This window comes from Macrosteles quadrilineatus, unplaced genomic scaffold, assembly GCF_028750875.1.
Source record: "Macrosteles quadrilineatus isolate MER2022 unplaced genomic scaffold, UCM_ALF_1.0 Scaffold_9__3_contigs__length_116548681, whole genome shotgun sequence".
NCBI classification, from domain to species: domain Eukaryota; kingdom Metazoa; phylum Arthropoda; class Insecta; order Hemiptera; family Cicadellidae; genus Macrosteles; species Macrosteles quadrilineatus.
In genome coordinates, this window is record NW_026542602.1 from 43,682,842 (window position 1) to 43,710,645 (window position 27,804).

Here is a 27,804-nt window from a genome sequence, read left to right on the forward strand (position 1 = left end):
TTGAGTCCTCTTGAGGTTTAGGCTACTATATGATATAACTTGAAACTTGAAATGAACTTGATTCTTGATAAATGAATTTGATTTAACTTAGGTAAAAATGTTGAGTCCTTCTTCTAATAATTTCAACTTCTCAATGGCTTCCTTCTCTCTCAAATCCAATGTTCACATCACTGATTGTTGAACACATGGGATCACTTTCACTGCTTCTTAAATTTTGATTCCTTATGGACTAATTTTGAAATTATATTATAAGAAATTTTGATGTATTGCAATTCTCTTACATATTTAATAAATAATTAGGTTGTGGGTGTTAAAAAAAAAAAAAAATATAGGCTATGGAATGAATATTATTAATGATTAATTGAACATATTAATGAAATGATATAAATTAGGAAAATGAATATTAGGGCAGCCTTTCTGAGGAGTGATTATTAGGTGTATGAATAAAAGTTAACATTTAAAAAAAATTTAATACTAAATAATGAATGAAATGAAATGAAATATTACAATGAAATAAAGACGATTTGATTTGATTTGATTTGAATGTGATCATGGAAATCTCGAATGATTGGCTACAAAAAAGGGTGCTAGTGACTGTTGATCTTTTAAGAAACTGGTTGTATATGACGTTCTAAAAATAATTATTTGATTTACTTATGTCATAAAGTACATAACATTTGTTATAGTATTTAAATTAATTTGTGTAATTTACTGTATTTGTATTCGTGGACACTTCTCACTATTCACTACAGCACTATTCAACTCAACTACTTGATGCATAAACAGATTAACAGAATCATATTATACTGTAGTATGTAAGAAATATTGATTCTATTATTTTAAAAATGGCGGCCATTTTACAAAATGGCAGCAAACCTTAAAAGTGGAAAACTGTGTATTTTAAGGTATTTTATTGTCTTTTTGGAATGTAGATGCAATTTTAAGACTTATTTACTCTTCGCATTTTCGCTATAAACCTACTCGTTTAGGTGCTACTTGATGCAAACTGTACACCGGAAGTAATTTTTTCATAGGCTGTAACTCCTAAACGAGTTAGGTTTATGAAAAAATGTCAAGAATAAAAAATTTTTAAATTCCATTTTCTATCTGAAAATATTAGAAAATATAGGGTGTCCTATAACAAATTTCAAAGCCATATTGGAAAATGGCGGCTGAAATTCCAAAAAATAAATTCATATTTAAAGGAATGTCTCCTATTTAAAGTTTTCTCTAATTCTTACCGTTTCCGATATCCCAATGGTGGCCTCCTTGAGTTGATCACCCTGTATAATAGGTACATTACCATGTTTTTGGTGCTACATTGATTGTAATAATAACAAAGAATTGTTTAAGGTGTAGGATATAATCAGTGGCGGATTATGACCTCAGCGGCCCCTAGGCACATGTAAACTTAGCCCCCCCATGGGCGTCATTTCAGACTTTTAACTGGGGTGGTAAGATCTACCGGTTGGTCTAGGGGGTATGGAAATACCCTCCAAGGGTCTGGAGGCCCTCCCCCGGGAAATTTTTAGAATTGTTGTAATAATAATAATCCATGACTGCCTTTTTCTTTATTTAGATCGAACTAACATATGTTTTATTTTATTCATTATCTTTTTTTTGTAAATAATATCCAATTTTGTTGAATACATGTCTTTTATCAAGTCTATTAATTTTTTTTATTTTTAAAGTCTTGTCTACCTTTAATAATTTTAACATTGGTGCCGAAACCCGACTTATAAATTATGTCAAGAAATATGTCAATACGAAAGTCAGGGAGAGAGAAACATCCTCCAAATAGATATTCCCCTGAAATTGTAAATGATAAGAATGATGAAAGAGATAGTCAACTTCCAAAACCCCCTTCTAAGACAAAAACCACATCTTCAACCTCCAGCAAGCGGCGGTTACTTCAATTACAGCTAGAAGAAATTGAAGAAATGAACAAACTAGAAAAAATGCAGGCAGAAAAAGAATTGCAACGCCAAAGAGAACTTGAGGAAAGAGAACTAGAACGACAGAGGCAAAGAGAGGAGAGGGAAATGGAACGACTACGTCAAGCTGAAGCAAGAGAATTAGAACGACAGAAGCGTCTGCTGAGAGTAAGGACCGAACTTGAGTCTGCTTCGGTCTTGGGAAGTAATCAGTCCGCCTCAGTCGTCATTTGGAAGATAATGAAGACCCTGACAAGGTAAGCTTCAATGTTGCTACAGTTGAGGAGGACTCTAATGTCAAAGTCGAGAGGTGGCTAAATGAGGAACCGTCAGTTCCTTTGACATCGTCAGCCATCGTGTCCACGGCTATTGATAAACTAGCTGACTCCTTTTCAAAAGCTATCAATTCATCTAACCCCAACCAACCTGTCTCTTGCCGACAGCGTCTTCCGTCCTTCAGCGGGAAACCAGACGAATGGCCCATGTTCTATTCATGTCACAATTAGACTAAACACCTTTTTAATGACGATTAAAATCTTGACAGAATAAGAAATTGTCTGGAGGGAGATGCCTTTAAAATGGTAAAACCTCTATTTATATCAGGTAAAAATTTGAGTACAGTAATGAAAACTTTACAAATGCGTTTTGGACGTCCAGAGTTTATACTTGAGTCGATGTTGAAGAAGGTGCGCATGCTCCAACCAGTCAAGGAGGTTGACGCTGTCAGCCTTATTGAGTTTCCAACAACTCTTTTAAACCTGACCTCTATCGCAGAGTCGTTGGATTTGGAAATATACTTAATAAATCCTCTCGTGTTAAATGAACTTTTAAGTAGGCCTAAACTCCCCTATACACTGAAGTACAGGTGGGCTGAACATGTAAATAGCATGCATTTAGATAAACCTACTGACCTGAAAGTATTCTGTAACTGGCTTGATAACCAGTGTTCCATTATGAGTATTTATTTTTGTCCACCTGAGGAGACACCGTGGAAGAGAAGTGACCCTAAACCATTTTGACTAGTTTAACCAATGAAAACGTTTGCATGTTTTGCTTGGAGAGTCATGAAACCGATAAATGTAAGCTTTTCAAAAAAAGCAGAAGTCGCGCAGCGATGGAAGATGATAATTGAGAAAAAACTGTGTTTCTTTTGCTTCCGTCGTCACCACATCAAATTTTGTAAGTTAAGGAAACCTTGTGGAATCAATGGGTGTAAACTATCCCACCATCGCCTTCTGCATACTGACAGTGCCTCAAAAAATGCCCAAGAGATCAGCCAGGACAGAGTATAGAACACTTTTAGGCAGGAAGGTAAATCAAAAGAAGAAGTTATAAGCAATCACTCAGTAAATAACTGTGTTTTACTAAGAGTATGTCCAGTGACGTTATATGGTCCAAGCTGTCAGATCGACACATATGCACTTTTAGATGACGGTTCAACCATATCTCTGCTAGATTCGACTACAGCCAATAAATTAGGCGTCAGTGGTAGCATTGAACCCCTTACCACTTGTTGGTCAAATACAACTAAACATTAACGTCCAGATGAGTTGAACTTAAAATAAAAGGACTCTACGAAGAAGTTTTCACATTAAATAATGTAAGAACTCAATCACCTCTAGATTTACCCCCAACAGTCGATTGAACCAGTAAAGCTTCGTGAGAGATGGCCTCATTTAAAGTCAATCGATCAACTCGTCATAGTTTATATCATAGTTTATTTACTTATGTTGTTAACAGAGGCCGACGATGGGTTTCGACGTAAACTCGAAATATACCTACACATTTTTTTGTAAATTGTGTATAAATTTATTTATATGATGAGTAGCCAACAAATCAAGATTAACATAAATAATACCATCAAGAAAAAAACATACCGGAATGAATCAATCGATCAACCTCTACCAGCATCTCATGCCAATCCTACCATTTTGATAGGTCAAGATAATTATGACTTGTTATTGACCAGAATAGTTATCGAAGGTCCGCCAAATGCTCCCGTACTGTCATGGAGCGGCTACCTAGGGTGGTCAATGCATGGCTAGTGTCCGGAATTTGCTGGACGTGTTGACGATTTCACCTTATTGTCCTTTGATCACAACAGATTACATGATTTGGTGAAAGGTTCCTTTGAAATTGACAACTACGGTGCATCTCCAGTAGAAAACAAATCAATAAAACCGGTAGAAGATGAATGTGCAATGTCAATCTTAGAAAAAACAACGAGGAAAATTGGAGAAAGTTATGAATCTGGCTTGTTGTGGAAATCAGATGATTTTAAATATCCCTCATGTTACGATAAAGCTCTTAAAAGACTAAAACACATTGAAGGGAAGATGGCAAAGGATCCTTCCTTTAAAGATGAATACACAAATAAGATTGCTGACTACAATGAAAAAGGGTACATTCGAAAACTAAGTGAAGATGAGGCAAGTATTTTAAATGATCATACTTATTATCTAACTCATTTCAGAGTTGTAAACCACAATAAGCCCAACAAATTAAGATTGGTCTTTGACGCAGCTGCAAAGTCGAACGGTGTATCATTTAATGACGCTCTTCTTAGTGGACCTGACCTTTTGAATCCATTACCAGCTGTTCTCGTAAAATGTCGTCTGGGAAAATTTGCCGTTGCTGGTGATATTAAGGAAATGTTCCATCAGGTACGCATAAGGAAAGAAGATGTAGATTCACAGAGATTTTTGTGACTCTGTCAATTCTGAGGAAGAAGCAAAGACTCAAGTAAAAGAAATAATGGAAATTCACAAATCAGGTGGATTTCAAATTTGCAATTGGCTATCAAATTCCAAAGATGTTTTCTCTGGAATTTCTGAAGAACTAAAATCAAATTCAACTAAGCAATTAAAACATGTAGCAATCTTCCCACCGAACGAGTTCTCGGAATGTGGTGGGATTCAGAAAGCGACAATTTCGTATTCCATTGCAATGCAGAAAAGTTGCAAAAAATGGAATCAAGTTATCCAAATAAACGTGAGGTTTTGAAGGCCGCGATGTCTATTTTTAATCCTTTGGGACTAGTCACCCCTACTACAATCAAAGGTCGAATATTAGTGCAAGAGATTTGGAGAACAAAAACAACATGGGATGAAGTACTAACAACAGGACTAACTAAAAAATGGCAAGAATGGTTGGAAGATGTTAAAAAACTACAATATTTACTATTCCGCGATCAAACCCCTTATGATAAATGAGGTTGAGCTTCATGTCTTTGTCGATGCAAGTGAAGAAGCGTACTCTGCTGTTGGATATCTAAGACATAAGAATGCTAACGAGAATACTGGATACAACACTATGTTGGTTATGTCGAGGGCAAAGGTAGTACCTCTAAAACCAACCACCATACCAAGTTGCGTTATGGTAATTCAGAGGTTTACAAGCCGGAAACCTTGCCCTTCTGAGATGTTTTCTGACAATGGAACAAATTTTGTAGGAACAGACAATGAACTTCGAAATGCTGTTAAATCTTTAAATAACGCCCAGTTTCAACGGACAGTCGTCAAGAGTGGGATTAAATGGAATTTCATTCCTCCCCGTGCGCCACACATGGGGGGATGTTGGGAGAGACTGATAAGGTCAGTAAAAACAGCATTGAAAAGTGTCATGAGATCCCAGTACCCTAAAGATGAAGAACTGCAGACGTTTTTGACTCGTGTGGAGTTTATTATTAACTCACGTCCACTCACACACGTATCAATTGACCCGTTTGACCCTGAGCCGATCACACCAAACCACTTTCTACGCGAAGCCTACAAAGTAAATATTGATACATGTAGATAAAATAAAGTAAATATTGAAAGTAATATTAAAAACTGAAACTGAAAGTAAGTGATATTTAAAATAGATATTGAATAGGCTATGTAAGAAACAACTAGCCCGTGTAAGATCACTTTTGGCAGGGCCGGTTTAACCCATACGCGAACTACGCGGCCGCATATGGCGCCACTAAAAAGTGGCGCCGTGGCGCCAACGGAACATTTTTTTTTTATGTGAACAACGTAATTTTGTTTATTTTTGCTCAGAGTTCAAGTATTCATAGCACCACAATATAGGCATTTATTCTGTTTGTACCAACAGCACTTGAAAATTTTGTATATTTGTACAGCACTACAACTCAAGGACTCAATGCCATTTGCAGTTTCGATTTGAACTGAGCTGACAGCTGACGCTCGGCAGTCGGCAGCGTCAGCACCAGCGCGGCACCTATGATGGGTTTCATTTCATGACTCATGCTCGAGATAAGCAAGCGCGCAGCGCCACTTGTCACAACAAGAAACTTCCCCTTTCTTTCACTCCTTTCTGCCTCTGATCCTAGAGCAGAGCACTACGTTGTATTGCACGTAGGCCTATACCGTATCGGTATCGTATTGGCATTGTTTTGATGATTCATGATTGTTGATAAGCGAATTATTACGAGTGTTTTAAGTTTAATTTATAATTAGCGCATTAAATAAAAAGAAAGTATAAACTGAATGAATGAGTAAAACATATTATTGCGAGTCGAAACTATGAAAACAATGGCAGACAAAAAGAAACCGTCTGGCACTTATAAGGCGAATTTGGAAGAGGAAGAAAAAAAAAACCAAATCAATGAGTAGACTTTTGTAGAAATCATTTGGTGGCGAGTCCAGTCAGCCCAAAGAAGTCACGATAGAAGACGGCAATGACGTAGGTATTTATTTATTTATTTTCCAAGGAAAGATTAGAACAAGCAGCTGATCACAAACGGCAAACATTCCGTCATTGCCGTCTTCTATCGTGACGTCATGCTTGACGAGCATACATTACGGCCTGTTTTTTTAGTGTGTCCTTGGTTTTGCTATAGTTTATATGATGAGTAAAAGTGTATAAATGTCACATTTCTGCGAATAAATAAACAGCCTTTTATTGCAAGTTAGTACTCTTCTACCTAAACTTATAAAAAAAAAAAAATTCTTCCCAAAATTATTGGGAAAAAATTCACAAATACGGTTAAGTTATGTTCATGGGTTTGGGGGGGGGGGAATTCTAAGTGGCGCTGATTCGGGTGTTCGCTTAACTCTAAAAAATTCCTAGAACCGGCCCTGACTTTTGGATAGTTTTTGGAAGCGTTGGGTCCACGAATACCTGCACTGTTTATCAAGACGTTGCAAGTGGCACAAAATAATAGAACCACCTCAAGTAGGGGACTTGGCTATATTAGTAGAAGAAGATAATCAAAGAAATTCATGGCCTCTTTGACAAATATCAGCCATTTACCCAAGTAAGGATGGCGTTATAAGAGTTGTGGACATAAAAACAACCAAAGGTACATTCCGGCGCCCACTTACCAAGGTCGCAGTTCTTGGGGGGGAGAAAATGTAATAATAATAATCCATGCCTGCCTTTTTCTTTATTTAAATTGAACTAACATATGTTTTATTTTATTCATTAATTTTTTTGTAAATAATGTCCAATTTTGTTGAATACATGTCTTTTATGAAGTCTATTAATTTTTGTCTTTTTTAAAGTCTTGTCTGCCTTTAATAATTTTAACAATTGGCTTTAAATTTGTTAGATTTTTAAGCTTTTTAAAACTAATTTTACGACAATTTATTTTTATGTCTGCAGCCCCCTGAGACCTGCGGCCCCTAGGCAGTTGCCTATAGTGCCTAATGGGTGGTAATCCGCCACTGGCCGAATTAGTGATTAAATTTTAACCACGGACGTCTTGCTACAAAAAAATAAGTAGGCCTATTTGAAAATCCATGAATATTGTACTTATTCAGGCTAGGATACTTAATACAATTTTGTGCACAAAAATTTATTAAAAGATAACAATGAAAATAAAGTGTGATCTTTTTCAGTGACAATAGAGGAGCCCAGCATCAACGAAACTGCTTAACATTTAAAGAGTCTTACAAAAAAAAAGTTTACAAATAGAGATAAGCATACAAGGCTTATTGACCCTTCTGATTAATTATGGGATAAGTTTATCTCATGCCTTTCACAAAGATAGAAAGTGGAAGAGTACAAATGTTGAAAAACATTAAAAAGCTTCCTCTTAAGTGTCCAATATGTGGAAAATTGTTTACAATTCGAGAAGAAATGAAGAATCATTTATTCAATCACACGGGCGAGCGACCCTTTAAATGTTTGACATGTGACAAAACCTTTATTCATTTAAAATATGTAAAGAGACATGTGTTGACACACACAGGGAAGTCTCCTTATAAGTGCACTCTGTGTGGAAAATCCTTTCCATTAAAAAAATATTTAAAGTCACATAAATTATGGGTTCATACAGAAGATAAACCTCATAAGTACACTTCATGTGGAAAATCCTTTGCCTTCAAATGCAATTTAAAGTCACATACATTGAGTTTTCATACAGAAGAAAAACCTTATAAGTGCACTGCATGTGGAAAATCTTTTACCTTCAAAAACAAATTGAAGTCACATACATTGAGTGTTCATACAGAAGAGAAACCTTATAAGTGCACTGAATGTGGAAAATCCTTTGCATTCCAATACATTTTGAAGTCACATACGTTGAATGTTCATACAGAAGAGACATCTTATAAGTGCACTCTATGTGGAAAATCTTTTGCATCTAAAGGCAATTTGAAGTCACATATATTGAGTGCTCATACAGAAGAGAAACCTTATAAGTGCACTGAATGTGGAAAACCATTTGCCTTCAAATCCAGTTTGAAGTCACATACATTGAGTATTCATACAGAAGAGAAACCTTACAAGTGCACTACATGTGGAAAATTATTTTCATTCAAAGGAAATTTGAAGTCACATACATTGAGTGTTCATAGAGAAAAGAAACCTTATAAGTGCACTGAATGTGAAAAATCCTTTGCATCCAAAGGCAATTTAAGGTCACATACATTGAGTGTTCATAGAGAAGAGAAACCTTATAAGTGCACTCTATGTGGAAAATCTTTTACCTTCAAAAACAAATTGAAGTCACATACATTGAGTGTTCATACAGAAGATAAACCTTATAAGTGCACTGAATGTGGAAAATCCTTTGCATTCCAATACATTTTGAAGTCACATACGTTGAGTGTTCATACAGAAGAGAAATCTTATAAGTGCACTCTATGTGGAAAATCTTTTGCATCTAAAGGCAATTTGAAGTCACATATATTGAGTGCTCATACAGAAGAGAAACCTTATAAGTGCACTGAATGTGGAAAACCATTTGCCTTCAAATCCAGTTTAAAGTCACATATATTGAGTGTTCATAATGAAGAGAAACCTTATCATCATTGCACTTTATGTGGAAAATCCTTTGCATCCAAAGGCAATTTGAAGTCACATACATTGAGTGTTCATAGAGAAGAGAAACCTTATAAGTGCACTGAATGTGAAAAATCCTTTGCATCCAAAGGCAATTTAAAGTCACACACATTGAGTGTTCATAGAGAAGAGAAACCTTATAAGTGCACTCTATGTGGAAAATCCTTTGCATTCAAAGGCAATTTGAAGTCACACACATTGAGTATTCATACAGAAGAGAAAGCTCACATGTGCACTACATGTGGAAAATTCTTTTCATTCAAAAATAAATTGAAGTCACATATATTGAGTGTTCATACAGAAGAGAAAACTTTTCATTGCACTTCATGTGGAAAATCCTTTGCATCCAAAGGCAATCTGAAGTCACATACATTGAGTGTTCATAGAGAAGAGAACCCTTATAAGTGCACTGAATGTGGAAAATCATTTGCCTTCAAATCCATTTTGAAGTCACATATATTGAGTGCTCATACAGAAGAGAAACCTCACAAGTGCACTGAATGTGGAAAATCATTTGCCTTCAAATCCAGTTTGAAGTCACACACATTGAGTGTTCATACAGAAGAGAAACCTCACAAGTGCACTGAATGTGGAAAATTCTTTTCATTCAAAAGTAATTTGAAGTCACATATATTGAGTGTTCATACAGAAGAGAAAACTTTTCATTGCACTTCATGTGGAAAATCCTTTGCATCCAAAGGCAATCTGAAGTCTCATATATTGAGTGTTCATAGAGAAGAGAAACCTTATAAGTGCATCTCATGTGGAAAATCCTTTGCATCTGTTTACTTTTTGAAAAGGCATGTGAAAAATCATATGGACCCAAAGAATTGTAAAAGACATGTATTAATTGTTGGTAATAAGCATCCTCTTAAGTGCACTACATATCTTTTGCACCATAAAGCCATATAAAGGAACATACAATGTCTCATGAAGGAGGGAAACCTTATATTCACACTACAAGTAGAAAATCTTTAAAAACTGCAGTTACATGTCATTGATATTATTATTATATCCCTTAATTTTAGTTAGGCTATAAATGTTGTTTTTATTTATTGCTGTATAAAAAAACTATGAAACCTGATCGCTCCACTAAACTGGCTTTCACTGTAATGAAAGCAAACCTAGTAACTGTTTTTGTACTGTAACAGAATATCTGAGACTTATTATTTATGTAAATATATAGCCTTATTACATAATTGTTTTTGTAATAAAGAACAATAAAGGTACAAACCTTAGATAGTAATTTATCAGTCCAAAATCAAAATAAATACCACTAGTAATTTTGTTAAACTCCTTTAGACTAAGTATGACAGATTTACCACAACATCTATTCAGGTAAATAAAATTAGAGTTCTTACTGTACATTGCTCAGAATTATATATATATTTTTTTCATTTTATACATTAAAGAAGCTGAAACAAATCTTAACTTAATTTTCTGTCTGCCTGTTTGTCTGTCCCTCATGACCCAGCTAGAGTACTGATCGTGATTATAATATGTAGCTTAATTGTATTCACAGGATTAGCGAGAGTGTCTTTAGTCATTAAAATATGGCCTCACCATTTTGGAAATAAAATAACTCACCATCAAAAACCTAATTTTGTGCGATTTTTTTTAAGTTTTCTCTCTATTTTTACTATATACATCATCTATGAAATACTATTCATCTGTTCTATGAAATTACGAACAGCTGTTTGGATAATGATTTATTTTCCTAGCTGTTATTTATATGTTTACATTAAATGTTTTTTACGAATACTGCGTAATCACTTCCAATCACGTTTGTAAGCAAATCCAAAACGATGTGAGATTATAAACCTTGTGGCTTACATAACGGGTTTGATTGATCGCAAGTACAATAATATGTAGCTGTAAATAAAATTAAACAACTAGCCATCAACCAGGTCTGGAGCGGGAATCAGTGTTGTATAGTAATAATAATGTCCTATAATAGGTTTGCAAGCATATCTGGAAAAATGCACATCTTTTAAAATATGCAATCCATCTGTTGATCTGAATATAATAAGGTTTGAACTGACTAAAAAATGATCCCTCTACGTAGAACGGGCACACAGCTAGTAGATTATAAATACCAAATCAAAATGTATGATGTCCTTTGATTAACACATAAATCAATAATATTGAAAAATGTGGGGTTACAGCAAAGAACCTGTTTTTTATTATAGGATGAAATTTTAATTCAATTATATCTTACTCCATATAAATTTTGATGTTTGTCATGGGTCTTTCCAAGAAGAAGGCCACCCGCCACCCCACCATTCATTCACAGTGTGCTGCAGCTATTACTCATGAAAAAAGAGGGCATAAAATGTCACAATTACAAATTGATGTAGTTTGTCTCTTCAACAATCGTAAATAAATTTAGTCCAGTCAATCCGTTGTAAACATCGCCCTCTTGTGCTGAATGCAGGGACGTAACTAGGGGGGGGCACGCGGGGCATGAGCCCCGGGCGCCAGTTGTTGGGGGCGCCAACACGGGCTCAGATTTTTTCAAACAAAAATTGAAAATATTTTTAATCCATCTTGTGTTGCAAAAGAAAATCATAATTTTTGTTATTCTTATATAAGTCTAAGAAAGTACAAAGTGAAATTATTAATGCTATCTGACTGCTATTATACTGTTTACGAATCATGTTTACGGTCCGTGTGAACTTGTACGGAGAGAGTATGAGGATGAGCATACTGCGTTGTCTGTCTGTCGTCGAAGTGTCACTACACTAGGACGGCGCCGGCGCAGCGTCAGAACACTTCCACCCCCCTCCTGGCAAACACCTACCCCTCCACTCATCATCCCTCACACCAGTCACCACACTATGACCTTAACTAACTGCGTATGTTGTGCACTAGTGTAGTTGACAACAGTTCATACTCAATGTCAGTTGACAATCAATGTCAACTAAACTCTCTTGTAAAATGGCGTTTGCCGTGCATGTAATAAATAAATAAATATAAATACTTCATTCTACTCGTAATCAGTGGTTAAGGACACGAAATGTGGTTGCGGTGCTGTTTCTTTGCGTGTTACTAGCAATATTATTTTCGTGAATGATTTCGTTTTCAAATAAAATAATAAAATACGTACCAGTACCGTACAAAAATCAAAATCAATATTCTTTCGCTAACCTATTCAATATTAAAAAACAATTTTCCAAAATATTTTGTAGATGATTTTAGGTTTGTAGCTGAAGAAAGTGTTAGATACTCACTCCATGCATCATTAACTTTGCGTATGCCTCACCATAGGACCGCAGTTACGACAGGGCGTTTGTTGTAACTGTTTGTCGTCTTTGGAACGATCTCCCTTTATCTATTAAAACCCTTGATAGTCGTTCCTGGTTTGTGGCAGCACTAAAAAATCTCTATTTTGAACGCATGGCCATGGTAGATTTGTCCTAGGGGCTTGTGCGCATCGGCGATCATCGACACGTATGTGTGTGTGTGTATAAGTATTTGTAAAATAATATAAAATTTACTGATTTTTGTTTACAGTTTCTGTATCTATGATTTCTGTTTTGTTTAATTGTATAAACCGATTATGTTAAAATATTTTAAAGTACAGGTTAAGTGTACAGTAAGAAAGGGCCATGTGGCCCTAACTTTGCCTGTGTAGATAAATGATTTTTCATTTCATTTTCATTTTTTACCGTGCTGTATTCAATATTTTACCACATATATCTAGGCCTTAGTACTTTGAACTTGAGGTTAAGCATTTTAAGATCTAAATAGTATTAATGTATTGTAACGATGGACACACCACACATTTTTAAAGAAGATTTGTAAGGAATTAGTTTCAGTCCAATTGAGGGGGGGGGGGGCGCCAAAATAGTTGTTTGCCCCGGGTGCTGAATAGCCTAGTTACGTCCCTGGCTGAATGTAATAAATAATATTAGAGAGGTAGATTTCCATGGTCATGATTAACATTTTATTCATACAAGTTTATATTAACTATATCTAAATTTAAGTTCTTGATCAGCATCGTATGTGTTACTGTATTTAATTACCTGAAAGCACAAAAAATATGTTAAATAACACTTAACAATATATTTACACATATACTGTTTACTCACGAGACGGTAAATACATATAAAAGATGGTAAGTGGTGATCGATTTTGATTGGTCACTCCAATCATCATCAGACCCAATAGGCAAATCTTAGTATGCTTTATTATCTTAGTAACTCTGCCATTCACATATTGAGTCTGATGATGATTGGAGTGTCCAATTGAAATCGATCACCACTTACCATTTTTTATATGTATTTACAGTCTTGTGAGTAAAAAGTAAAAGTGTAAATATATTATTAAGTGTTATTTGATGTATTTTTGGACTTTCAGGTAGGCCTTATTATATCTACATAATTTACATAATTTACAAATTGTACACACAATCAAGTACTCAAACTCATGTATAAAAATTTGAACGAATGGTGTTTTTGGCCTCTGGGGACATCAAAATGAAAAAGTAAATCAGTCCTGGGCCTAGGTCTTACCGTGCCACCTACGGTAATAGCTACTTCCCTATAGGGAAATTCGCTAAAAGTTGTCAGACCATACACATTCCTGTTTTAATTAGATTTCTTATTCTTATTCTTACAGTGCGACCATGCCCGTCACACTATGTAACATTGAACTCAAGGTTTTCTGTGTTGGGTAAAAAAAGTGTTATTTATTTCTATACTAGCAGAGTACCCGTCCTTCATATGGGGTTGGCATATAAGTATAAAATGTTTATTGCAGTAATACTCAAGCTTTGCGTTTGTGTTATGAAAAGAAAAAGACAAATACACAAATTCTTTATTGAAATATTCCTAGAGAACATGCATGCATCAGGTACAACTATTACAATCATTTGCAATTACAATTTAGCATTTTTTTATAGTAGCTTATTGTTTAGAAATTCATCCTCTGAGTAGAACGGCCGGTCCATAAGCCATGTTGTCAGGTGCTATTTGAACAGATTGGGTTGTTCTCTCTTAAGGTGGTGTGTGTTCGAAATGTTTAGAAACCAGATTTATATAGTTTTGTTCAATTAATACATTGCCACATGAAATTCAAATATATGGTAACTTTCTACCTTGGAACCCTGATGACCAGGCCATAAAATATCTTGGAGTATGGCTGGACAAAAAACTTAATTGGAACTACCACGTTAATCAAAAACTGTCCCAAGGTTATGCACGCCTTGCAAAGCTTTTCCCTTTAATCAATAGGAAATCTACTCTGAAGCCAGCTTGTACAGTTCTAATCTATAAATCAATAATTCGGCCCTTGATTACATATGCATCTCCTATCTGGGGATTAGCTATATCAAAAAACAAACTCTTCAAAATTCAAGTGATTCAAAACAAAATTCTAAGAATAGCGGTGAATGCTCCCTGGTTTGTTAGAAACAGGCATATACATGAAGAACTAGGAGTGGAGTCTATCTCGGCCTTTATTGAAAAAACCACCTCAAAATTTCTAAAATCTTTAAACGATGTTCCTGGTGCATTAACTTTTCATCTTGGTGAAGCAACTGAGAACAGGAGGCTACGTCGAAGGCTCCCTCAAGATCTATTGGAGGAATGAAGCCTAAAGAAGATTAAATTATTCTCTAAATTTAAAAAGTAGGGATTTGAAAGGAAGTAGGCTTACACTTTTAAATCAGTTTATATTTTCAAACTAAATCATAGAGTTGCCGTATTTTAAAAGACACATCAGAATTACTTTAAGAGCTCTTTAGGTCACATTTTCTTCCCGTTGCAAAGCACGGGTATAGCAGCTTGTTTCTTATTAATTTTGTTAACACTTCTGTGTATAATGTCTACATTGAACCAGAAATAAATGATGCTGTAAAAAAAAAAAATCTGCTACATTTAAATGAGAGAATTAAGACAAACAGTCTTAAATAAAACAGCTGATGAAATATTTGACAGTAGAATAGAAATCATATAACATAACATTCACCCCTTTTTTTTATAATGTAATCTCTTAGATAGGTGGGAGGTCTTCGGACTCTAGTGGAACGATGCGGGTTTGTTTCTTTGTTATTCCTCACAGTCTCATGCAGAGGGGATGTTTTGATTTTAGATTGAATAAAGTTCCGAATTCCAGGTTGAAACAGGTTATATTCACGTCTCATGTCTTGAAGAACAGGATCTAGTTCTTGACTGGGATTTTCCGAAGTCCCCTCATGCTCATGCTCATCCTCTTGTTGGATAGCTTCAGGAGGTACAGCGAGATGTCACACCGATACCAGAGCCTCTCTACCATCTCTATACTTGATGCGAGCATAGCCTGGATTAGCCTCTATCAGCTGAGCTTGTTCCACTAAAGGTTCATATTTGTTATTTCTTACATGACTTCTCACTAATACTGGTCCTGGATTCATGAGACATTGAGGTTAAGAGGTGCCATAAAATGACCGTCTCTGGTGTTTTAAAAGATGTTCATGCGGGGTCTCATTCAAAGCTATACATAGTAAGTGTAACGAGCGTATACAATGAAACTCTTCTGGCAAAACATACTCCCACTGTTCTGTCTTCAGTCCCTTGTTTTTCAGAAGAAGAGATACAGTCTTCCAAATCGTTCCATTATATCGCTGAGCTTAAGAACTACCTCGAGGGTTATAAGGTGAAGATCGGCTAGTGGCGATTCCTTTTAAGTGTAAGAAATCACTCAGTTCTTGTGACATGAAAGCAGAACCTTGGTCGGAGTGGACAAAAGCAGGCATGGCCCCCACATTTAATTGTGGGCCCTGTTACCAGGATCTGGCTCGGGCCCCCCTACCAACCGGGGGGTCGGGGGGGTATGGAATACCCCCCAGCATAGAGGGGGGGGGTCCGGGGGTCCCCCCCGGGAAAATTTTGAAAATGTCATGTATTTTAGTGAGTTTTTAAGGCAATCTAGGTATTAAATTTGTGAGTGGTAAATGGCACTTTTGCAGCCTTTTTTAAGGAAGAAAAGAGTTCTTCAATGAGTTTTATAAGACTTAAAATTACAGGAATTCAGCAATTAAAACTATTATATCAATACACAAAAGCTCCATGCCTATTAATATTTTGTCCTTTTTATTTCCCTGTAAGAGGGTTTGGCTATCTTAACTGCTATAATTGTACTTTGTAATATGGAGTAGGAAAAAACTTACGTAAATTGAGTTTAACAGCTTACACCAATGAAATCATATTTTATTCAGTGACAATTTTCATCAAGAATTTTAACAATACTACATTTTTTGGGAGTGGATGCCTGAGCTGCCGAACTTGCGCCGAGTAGTCACGGAGAAAAACAAATGTGCACGAGTAATGCCGAGAATGACCGATGCTATCCAATCCATGCTTTAGTACAGTATTATACCGAGCAAATTGGGAAGAAAACTTAGGTCAAAATTATTAGGCCTACAATCTTTCATATTTTTAAAACTCCAAAAGTAAAGAATTTTTAAGTTTGTGTCAAATAACCTAGATTGCAATAATTATTAATTGAAATATTCCATACATAAAAGTGCAACCGGGACCAAATGTTGATAAAACAGGACAAATAAGCGTCCCGAGAGGATTTGTCGGGACGGACCAGTCCCCCTAAAACGGGACGTCTGGTCACCTTAGCTATGGTACATAGTACATGTCAATTTTTCAATGCTTTACAAATTTTATTTTAACTTATAACTATAAGGATTCATTCTTGAAACTATCAGTTCAATTATAAAACCAAACTTTGTTTATTATGGGGGGAATGAGGTAGGAGTGGCTAGGCGCCTGGCGGGAGGAAGGGGTAGAGGGAGTTTGTGGAGCCGGCCACTGGGGCCCGAGCTGGCTGTTCTGCTGTTGTATAGTACATACGCACCTACGCACCTATAGAATTTAAATATAAACTTCCTTAGAATCAAGAATTAATACATTTTAAATTATTTAACTTTGTTTTTTGTAAAATATTTAAATATTATTTTTTTATCTTCAATTTATGAGCTGTAAAGTGATCTTCAATGGGGAAAAAAATAAAAAACAAATGGGTAGGCCCGGGCCCCCTGAGGGCCCGGGCCCTGTGACTAGAGTTGCGCCAGCCCCACCCTTGTGGGGGCCATGAAGCAGGCATACCAAAGATGGTGAAGATTGATGTAAGTGCTTTGATGACAGAAGATGCTGATGTGTCTGACCAAGGAATAGCAATCCGATATCTTGAAAACTCATCAACATCCGTCAGTATATATTTACTCCTTGTCACATGACAAGGATGGTATTGGCCCCTTAAAATCAATGTTAAGTCTCTCGAAAGGAGCAATTGCATGGATGAGGGTTGATGGGGTTTTTTGGTAGAACCGAGGTTTCACTTCTGCACAAACAGATCATGAAGCGGTCATTCGTCTGACATCTTCGATAGAGTAAGGGAGATTTTTAATTTTTTCTGAGTATAGATCAGTCTGGCTTAGTCTGCAGTTTTGCTGAGGCGGGGGTATTAAATGAGAAGCTCATGGCTAATTCCCACGACATCATATCACACCACCTTTTGCAACGCTAAATAAATCCCCTATCTTCTAACCAGTCCATACGATGTCTTAGCCTGGTCCTCCTAACACCTATGCTCCTGTGCGGCCTTCTAAGCCGTGGTATTGTAGTGTGTTGTTATTTACAATAACCTACTGTAATTCCTGAGAATAGATCAATCCCGCTTAGTCTGTAGGTTTGCTGTGGCCGTTTGTTGTATTTTTACATTATACTAGCTTACGCTAAAGAATTATTTACAATCTTAAATCATTACAGGTCACAGGGTGCAAGGCATGATGAGTAGAAGCTCTTAATACTACGTCTTATGTCTGACTAGGCCCATAACAGGTAATAACTACTATTATTGTATTATTAGTTATTACCATGGAAGACTATTGGGTTTATAAGTATTTTTTGTATAGCAGACCTTTAAATCTCATCAAAAGGCATAGTTTTAAAGAGGTTTAGGGTCTTTGGCCAGGAGACAGCACCTTAGATTAACTCTCTTTATCAGGTCTAAGGTGCATTTTTATGTTTTAAGATTTAATTGTGATTCAGTTTACAATTTTGATCCCATTTGTTTTTTTTGTTTTTTTAGTTAAAACAAAGGTTTACTGAGAATATGTCTATTTGATCTTTATTACTTGTATACTATAAATTTAGATATTCTTTACCCTTAGTGTTACTGAAAGGACAGTTCTCATGGGAAAGATTTGAGACCAATGATCATGTGTCTAAATAAAATGATCTCCTGAATTTAAATCGAATATCACAGTAAATGGTCTGTTTTAACAAGTTTTTGGAGACGTCGGTTAACCGAAAAAACCGTTATCCGGACTGGCCTCGGTCCCGAGGAGTCCCAATAAGAGGGAGTCAACTGTTGGTACAATACCATGTTTTTGGTGCTATGTGATTGTAATAATAACAAAGAATTGTTTAAGGTGTAAAATAGAATCAGAGGCGGATTATGACCTCAGCCGCCCCTAGGCACATGTAAACTTGGGTCGCTCCATGGGTGTCATTTTAGACTTTTAACTAGGGTGGCAAGATCTACCGGGTGGTCTAGGGGGTATTACCCCTTGGGGGTCTGGAAACCCTCCCACAGTATATTTTTAGAAACTGGCTTTAGATTTGTTAGATTTTTAAGCTTTTTAAAACTATTTTTACGACTATTTTATTTTTATTTTTCTGTCTGCGGCCCCCTGAGACCTGCGGCCCCTAGGCATTTGCCTATAGTGCCTAATGGGTAATCCGCCACTGGACAGAATTAGTGATTCAATTTTAACCACGGACATTTTGCAACAAAAAAAAAGAAGTATTTGAAAATTCATGAATATTGTACTTATTCAGGTCAGGATACATAACTCAATCTTGTGCACCGATATTAATGAATAAATAACTGTGAAAATAAAGTTTGATCTTTTTCAGTGACAATAGAGGAGCCCAGCATCCACAAAACTGCTTATCATTTAAAGAGTCTTACAAAAAAAAAGAAATTTACCAATAGAGATAAGCATACAAGGCTTATTGACCCTTCTGATTTGTTATGGGATAAGTTTATCTCATGCCTTTCACAAAGATGGAGAGTGGAAGATTACTTATGTTGAAAAACATTAAAAAGCTTCCTCTTAAGTGTCCAATATGTGGAAAAATGTTTAAGATTCGAAAAGAAATGAAGGAGCATGTATTAAATCACACGGGAGAGCGTCCCTTTAAATGTTTGACATGTGACAAAACCTACATTAATTTACATTATGTAAAGAGTCATGTGTTGACACACACAGGGAAGTCTCCTTATAAGTGCACTCTATGTGGAAAATCTGTTACATCAACAGGCAATTTAAGGTCACATACATTGTGTGTTCATACAGAAGAGAAACCTTATAAGTGCACTGAATGTGGAAAATCCTTTTCATTCAAAACAAATTTGGACTCTCATACATTGAATGTTCATACAGAAGAAAAACCTTATAAGTGCACTGAATGTGGAAAATCCTTTACATTAAAAACAAATTTGGACACTCATACATTGAGTGTCCATACAGAAGAGAAACCTTATAAGTGCACTGAATGTGGAAAATCATTTGCATCCAAAAGCAATTTGAAGACACATACATTGAGTATTCACACAGAAGAGAAACCTTATAAGTGCACTGAATGTAGAAAATCATTTGCCTTCAAATCCATTTTGATGTCACATAGATTGAGTGCTCATACAGAAGAGAAACCTTATAAGTGCACTTCATGTGGAAAATCATTTGCCTTGAAATCCAGTTTGAAGTCACATACGAGTGTTCATACAGAAGAGAAAACTCACAAGTGCACTACATGTGGAAAATCATTTTCATTCAAAGGAAATTTGAAGTCACATACATTGAGTGTTCATACAGAAGATAGACCTTATAAGTGCACTGAATGTGGAAAATCCTTTCTATTCCAATACCTTTTGAAGTCACATAAATTGAGGGTTCATACAGAAGAGAATCCTTATAAGTGCACTGAATGTGGAAAATCCTTTTCATCCAAAAGTAACTTGAAGTCACATACATTGAGTGTTCATACAGAAGAGAAACCTTATAAGTGCGGTGAATGTGGAAAATCATTTGCCTTGAAATCCCGTTTAAAGTCACATACATTGAGTGTTCATACAGAAGAGAACCCTTATAAGTGCACTGAATGTGGTAAATCCTTTTCATTCAAAAATAATTTGAAGTCACATATATTGAGTGTTCATACAGAAGAGAAACCTCACAAGTGCACTACATGTGGAAAATCCTTTTCATTCAAAAATAATTTGAAGTCACATATATTGAGTGTTCATACAGAAGATAGACCTCATAAGTGCACCCTATGTGGAAAATCATTTGCCTTGAAATCCCGTTTGAAGTCACATACATTGAGTGTTCATTCAGAAGAGAACCCTTATAAGTGCACTGAATGTGGTAAATCCTTTGCATTCCAATACATTTTGAAGTCACATACATTGAGTGTTCATACAGAAGATAGACCTCATAAGTGCACTGAATGTGGAAAATCCTTTCTATTCCAATACCTTTTGAAGTCACATAAATTAAGAGTTCATACAGAAGAGAAACCTTATAAGTGCACTTCATGTGGAAAATCATTTGCCTTGAAATCCAGTTTGAAGTTACATACGAGTGTTCATACAGAAGAGAAAACTCACAAGTGCACTACATGTGGAAAATCATTTTCATTCAAAGGAAATTTGAAGTCACATACATTGAGTGTTCATACAAAAGATAGACCTTATAAGTGCACTGAATGTGGACAATCCTTTCTATTCCAATACCTTTTGAAGTCACATAAATTGAGTGTTCATACAGAAGAGAACCCTTATAAGTGCGCTGAATGTGGAAAATCATTTGCCTTGAAATCCCGTTTGAAGTCACATACATTGAGTGTTCATACAGAAGAGAACCCTTATAAGTGCACTGAATGTGGTAAATCCTTTGCATGCAAAGGCAATTTGAAGTCACATACATTGAGTGTTCATACAGAAGAGAAACCTTATAAGTGCACTGAATGTGGTAAATCCTTTGCATGCAAAGGCAATTTGAAGTCACATACATTGAGTGTTCATACAGAAGAGAACCCTTATAAGTGCACTGAATGTGGTAAATCCTTTTCATCCAAAGGCAATTTGAAGTCACATACATTGAGTGTTCATACAGAAGAGAAACCTTATAAGTGCACTGAATGTGGTAAATCCTTTGCATGCAAAGGCAATTTGAAGTCACATACATTGAGTGTTCATACAGAAGAGAACCCTTATAAGTGCACTGAATGTGGTAAATCCTTTGCATGCAAAGGCAATTTGAAGTCACATACATTGAGTGTTCATACAGAAGAGAAACCTTATAAGTGCACTGAATGTGGTAAATCCTTTGCATGCAAAGGCAATTTGAAGTCACATACATTGAGTGTTCATACAGAAGAGAACCCTTATAAGTGCACTGAATGTGGTAAATCCTTTTCATCCAAAGGCAATTTGAAGTCACATACATTGAGTGTTCATACAGAAGAGAACCCTTATAAGTGCACTGAATGTGGTAAATCCTTTTCATCCAAAGGCAATTTGAAGTCACATACATTGAGTGTTCATACAGAAGAGAACCCTTATAAGTGCACTGAATGTGGTAAATCCTTTGCATGCAAAGGCAATTTGAAGTCACATACATTGAGTGTTCATACAGAAGAGAAACCTTATAAGTGCACTGAATGTGGTAAATCCTTTGCATGCAAAGGCAATTTGAAGTCACATACATTGAGTGTTCATACAGAAGAGAACCCTTATAAGTGCACTGAATGTGGTAAATCCTTTGCATGCAAAGGCAATTTGAAGTCACATACATTGAGTGTTCATACAGAAGAGAAACCTTATAAGTGCGCTGAATGTGGAAAATCATTTGCCTTGAAATCCCGTTTGAAGTCACACACATTGAGTGTTCATACAGAAGAGAAACCTCACTAGTGCACTACATGTGGAAAATCCTTTTCATTCAAAAATAATTTGAAGTCACATATATTGAGTGTTCATACAGAAGATAGACCTCACTAGTGCACTACATGTGGAAAATCCTTTTCATTCAAAAATAATTTGAAGTCACATACATTGAGTGTTCATACAGAAGAGAAACCTTATAAGTGCACTGAATGTGGTAAATCCTTTGCATGCAAAGGCAATTTGAAGTCACATACATTGAGTGTTCATACAGAAGAGAACCCTTATAAGTGCACTGAATGTGGTAAATCCTTTGCATGCAAAGGCAATTTGAAGTCACATACATTGAGTGTTCATACAGAAGAGAAACCTTATAAGTGCGCTGAATGTGGAAAATCATTTGCCTTGAGATCCCGTTTGAAGTTACATACATTGAGTGTTCATACAGAAGAGAACCCTTATAAGTGCACTGAATGTGGAAAATCCTTTGCATTCCAATACATTTTGAAGTCACATACATTGAGTGTTCATACAGAAGATAGACCTCATAAGTGCACTGAATGTGGATCCTTTTCATTGAAAAATAATTTGAAGTCACATATATTGAGTGTTCATACAGAAGAGAAACCTTATCATTGCACTTCATGTGGAAAATCCTTTGCATGCAAAGGCAATTTGAAGTCACATACATTGAGTGTTCATACAGAAGAGAACCCTTATAAGTGCACTGAATGTGGTAAATCCTTTGCATGCAAAGGCAATTTGAAGTCACATACATTGAGTGTTCATACAGAAGAGAAACCTTATAAGTGCGCTGAATGTGGAAAATCATTTGCCTTGAAATCCCGTTTGAAGTCACACACATTGAGTGTTCATACAGAAGAGAAACCTCACTAGTGCACTACATGTGGAAAATCCTTTTCATTCAAAAATAATTTGAAGTCACATATATTGAGTGTTCATACAGAAGATAGACCTCACTAGTGCACTACATGTGGAAAATCCTTTTCATTCAAAAATAATTTGAAGTCACATACATTGAGTGTTCATACAGAAGAGAAACCTTATAAGTGCACTGAATGTGGTAAATCCTTTGCATGCAAAGGCAATTTGAAGTCACATACATTGAGTGTTCATACAGAAGAGAACCCTTATAAGTGCACTGAATGTGGTAAATCCTTTGCATGCAAAGGCAATTTGAAGTCACATACATTGAGTGTTCATACAGAAGAGAAACCTTATAAGTGCGCTGAATGTGGAAAATCATTTGCCTTGAGATCCCGTTTGAAGTTACATACATTGAGTGTTCATACAGAAGAGAACCCTTATAAGTGCACTGAATGTGGAAAATCCTTTGCATTCCAATACATTTTGAAGTCACATACATTGAGTGTTCATACAGAAGATAGACCTCATAAGTGCACTGAATGTGGATCCTTTTCATTGAAAAATAATTTGAAGTCACATATATTGAGTGTTCATACAGAAGAGAAACCTTATCATTGCACTTCATGTGGAAAATCCTTTGCATCTAAAGGCAATTTGAAGTCACATACATTGAGTGTTCATAGATAAGAGAAACCTTATAAGTGCATCTCGTGTGGAAAATGCTTTGCATCTGTTTACTTTTTGAAAAGGCATGTGAAAAATCATATGGATCCAAAGAATTGTAAAAGACATGTATTAATTTTTGGCAATGAGCATCCTCTTAAGTTGACAACATGAAGAAAATCTTTTGCATCATAAAGCCATATAAAGGAACATACTTTGTCTCATGAAGGAGGGAAACCTTATATTCACACTACAAGTAGAAAATCTAAAAAGAAAACTGCAACGTTACTTGTCATTGATATTATTATATTATATCCATTCATTCTAGTTAGGCTATAAACGTTGTTTTTATTTATTGCTTTATAAAAAACTATGAAACCTGATCGCTCCACTCAACTGGCTTTCACTGTAATGAAAGCAAACCTAGTAAGTGTCTTTGTACTAAAACAGAATATCTGAGACTCATTATTTATATAAATAATCAGCCTTATACCTTATACCTTATATAATTGTTTTTGTCATAAAGAACAGTAAAGGTACAAACCTTAGATAGTAATTTATCAGTCCAAAATCAAAATAAATACCACTAGTAATTTTGTTGAACTCCTTTAGACTAAGTATCACAGATTTACCACGACATCTATATAGGTAAATAAAATTAAGAGTTTTTACTGTATATTGCTCATAATTATATACTGTATATATATTTTTTTACATTTTATACATTAAAGAAGCCGAAACAAATTATCTTAATTTCTGTCTGTCTGTCTGACCTTCATGATCCAGCTAGAGTACCAATCGTGATTATAATATGTAGTTTAATTGTATTCACAGGATTAACGAGAGTGTCTAACCATAAAATATGGCCTCACCATTTTGGAAATAAAATAACGTACGATAAAAAATCCAATTTTGTGCGATTTTTGTCAAGTTTTCTCCTTATGTTTACTACATACGTCATCTATGAAATACTAATCATCTGTTACACGGTAAACGTCATCTATGAAATTTCAAACACCTGTTTGGATAAAGATTTTTTCCTAGCTGTGATTGATACGTTTACACTAGGCGTATGCTCATTAAGGCATAACGATGGGTTAAAATCATGAGGTTTATTGAGCAATAACATTTACTCATGTTTTTGTGTTGAAATCTATAATCTTCTATATTTATAAAAGAGGAAGTTTGTATGTATATGTATATTTGAACGTTAAGAGTTCGGACACCGTTGGACCGATTGCCACGAAACTTGGTACATACATGTAGAATTTCATGGAATAGGTCACCATCAATTTTGTGATCTATCCAATCGGTCTGCCCCAGTGGCTCTAAAGTTTCCCCATGTTAACCTTATGAGTACTTGATTTAAATGGAATTAGTTTCAACTAAACAATTTGATTCTGTGATGTTTAATAGCATTAAAAAGTTAATAGGTTTACCAACAGGGTGCAGCGCCATTATTTTTTTTTAATTTATGACAACAGCTAATTTGTACCATGCAGAAACAAAAAACTGTGATACATGGAATGGATGGATTTTTTACAGTAAATGTTTATGTAGCCAGTTAATACTAATAGTAAATTAATAAAAGTCTATCTACATACAGAAGATCTAGGGAACATAATATTTGTTCTATTTAGCGTTCTCAAGCTGCTTGCAATTATTTTAAAGGAACCAAAATTGTCTCTTCCGCATCTTGACCCCGTTGCAAGGCATGGGTATAGCGGCTAGTATTTTTTATAAAAATATGTATTTGTAAATAAGGTTATTTGTTTACATTGAAGCTCACTCCGCTCAATTGTCAGACATGAGGCATACCTAGTTATTTTTGGACCACCGATACAATGATACTTTTATGAATGGTTATAATTAACTCATAACTTACACTTTAACTTAGTCAACCAAAAAGTGTTGACTAAAGGCCCTGTACACATGAGGGCGGCAGCCGCCGCGGTGGCCGCAGCGGCGGCCGCCTAGGACCGTACACATGGCAGCGGTTGGAGCCGCGGTTACGCTGCGGTTGCGGTGTGAATTGACCGTCGCTCGACAGCCAGTACTGTATTCAGCCAATTATTTTTCTTTTAAACGCGTAACGCTTGACAATTCTTTTCAGCAAAAAACTCAACTAACTCTCGCTTCGCAATCTTTTTTAGTTTATGTCCTAAACGTATCTTCTTTCTGTACTTCTTTACTGAACAGTTCAGTGTCAAAGTTTTCTGGTTCCACAGCACCACGCATGGCCATTTTAAACTTACACAACGAGCACTACATCAACTCCAGCCACAGCTACACACTTCACCAACACAGAGAGCGATGTCCACAGGGCAAACGCGCAGATGTCTGTGATCCTATAGTAGCAACTGCAGTCAACCGCGGCGACTACCGCCCTCATGTGTACGCTCTCATGCCAACTCTAGTAACTTCAACCGCACGAGAGCCGCGGCGGTCGAAGGGAAATCTACGACCGCCGCGGTTTGTTGCGGTTGATTGGAAGTGGGCGGTTGCATGTGAACGGTCCCATTTGCTCCTTTGTACTTTCAACCGCCGCGGTTCCCGCGCAATGGCAACCGCGGCGGCTGCCGCCCTCATGTGTACAGGGCCTAATGTAAATGCTTAAAAGATTGACATACTTTTATCATACACTAAAATGGTGTATTGCATTTTTTTTTATTTTATCTTTGTATGGATTTTAAGCATTCACCTTACAAACATGAGTATTGATTAATAACTGTGAGGTAAAATAAGATGGGCCAACAAACAAAGGCAATAGAGTAGCAATATATTGTAATTAACTAAATACAATTAATATTAGGACAAAACTAAAATAAAAAATAATACAATATTAAAAATCCAGTCAATGTTCATGGCTCCAGGTACCGGTAACTTAATGTTTCAAAATGTGTGCAGACATTAGCAGTGTACGAAAGCACAGAGAAGTAAAATATTTCTCTGTGATGAAAGCAAGATTTCATAATAATCAATGACGTTCAATTTGTTCTTTAGTTCCTTATCACTGAATAGGCCTAACAAAATTAAACGATTAAAACATATTATTAGTAACATTTATGTTATTGAAATGAAATGAAATGAAATGTTTATTCGTCACATAAGTTTACAAGATTGTGATTTTCACATATAAACATATGACATGTCAATACCACTTTACTATCTAATAATACCTTATGCTAAATTCTTTGTTTTTATCAATCCATAAAACCTAAAGCTAAGTTTTTATAAAATCATCTAGGGAATAAGGACACAAGAGAATGAGATAAGATTTTAGTTTTCTTTTAAAGGATGACATATTTTCATCAGTTTTAATTTGATCTGGGAGGTTATTGTAAATTTTCCTACCCATGTACCATGGCGATCCTTCATACAGAGCTGTTCTATGCACAGGATATTGAAGATCATTCCTGTGTCGGGTGTTATATTGATGAGTGTAATTTTTCAACATAAATTCCTTATAATTTCTTTTTACAAAGATGCACAGTTGAAAAATATAAACTGCATAAATTGTCAAGAGTTTCATCTCAATAAAAAGGGGGCGGCAAGAGGAACGTGGTCTGGTATCAGCTAAAATTCTAATGGCAATTTTTTGTAAGATAAAAATATTCTTGGTAATGGGGGAGCTGCCCCATGAGATAATACCATAGGAAGACCTAGACATAAAATAAGAATGATACACAGCAAGAGCTGCATGCAAACCCGAAGACTTATAAACCACCCTTAGACCAAACAGTGCTTTTGCTAGAGACAAGCTAATTTGTATTTGATGATCAGACCATTTTAGATTTTCATTTATGTTTACACCCAGGAATTTAGTATTTGCAGAAGACTTTATGGAATCACCTGATTTTAGATTGATTGTTATCTCACCTGCCTTCAGTTGTGGATTATGGAAATGAAGAAGATGAGTTTTGGAACAGTTTAGATGTAGTCCGTTTTGTGCAAACCAAGTTATCATGGAATCTAAATCTCGGGATGCAATGTTAGTTGCAGAAAAAATAGAAGGTGCTCTTACTAGCATTGTTGTGTCATCAGCGAATTGAATAATATTGGAAGAAATTGAAAAAGACAA

At 35.7% G+C, this 27,804-nt stretch overlaps 2 protein-coding genes across 8 annotated transcripts in view; both read left to right on the plus strand.

The window, feature by feature from the left end:
- The window catches only part of LOC129004443 (gastrula zinc finger protein XlCGF58.1-like), a 54,055-nt gene that overhangs the window by 12,891 nt on the left and 13,360 nt on the right, over positions 1-27,804 (plus strand). For 3 of the 7 annotated variants that reach the window (XM_054433029.1, XM_054433031.1, XM_054433030.1), the window contains one exon: positions 7,778-10,634. The exons of 2 other annotated variants lie outside the window; for them this stretch is intronic. In XM_054433029.1, coding sequence (XP_054289004.1) covers positions 7,911-10,136 — 2,226 coding nt within the window. In that variant the 5' untranslated portion in view covers positions 7,778-7,910 and the 3' untranslated portion in view covers positions 10,137-10,634. Of the gene's footprint in view, positions 1-7,777; positions 10,635-17,986; positions 18,059-27,804 lie in introns of those variants that run through there. 2 more of the 7 variants (XM_054433032.1, XM_054433035.1) reach the window with 1 other exon arrangement.
- Positions 19,179-26,663, plus strand: LOC129004341 (zinc finger protein 493-like). The gene is made up of 6 exons (XM_054432900.1): positions 19,179-22,201; positions 22,464-22,476; positions 22,683-22,955; positions 23,157-23,454; positions 25,952-26,139; positions 26,631-26,663. Exons 1-6 carry the CDS (start codon positions 19,275-19,277, stop codon positions 26,661-26,663), a joined length of 3,732 nt encoding a protein of 1,243 aa, XP_054288875.1. The 5' UTR covers positions 19,179-19,274.

What these genes read in the sequence shown, in the direction of transcription:
- LOC129004341 (XM_054432900.1), top strand. Translation starts at nt 19,275, where the DNA reads ATGCCTTTCACAAAGATGGAGAGTGGAAGATTACTTATGTTGAAAAAC. An exon ending in ATCATTTGCCTTGAGATCCC is followed by an intron (nt 23,455 to 25,951) that starts GTTTGAAGTTAC and finishes CTGGTTCCACAG; the next exon opens with CACCACGCATGGCCATTTTA. An exon ending in ACGCTCTCATGCCAACTCTA is followed by an intron (nt 26,140 to 26,630) that starts GTAACTTCAACC and finishes AAATGTGTGCAG; the next exon opens with ACATTAGCAGTGTACGAAAG.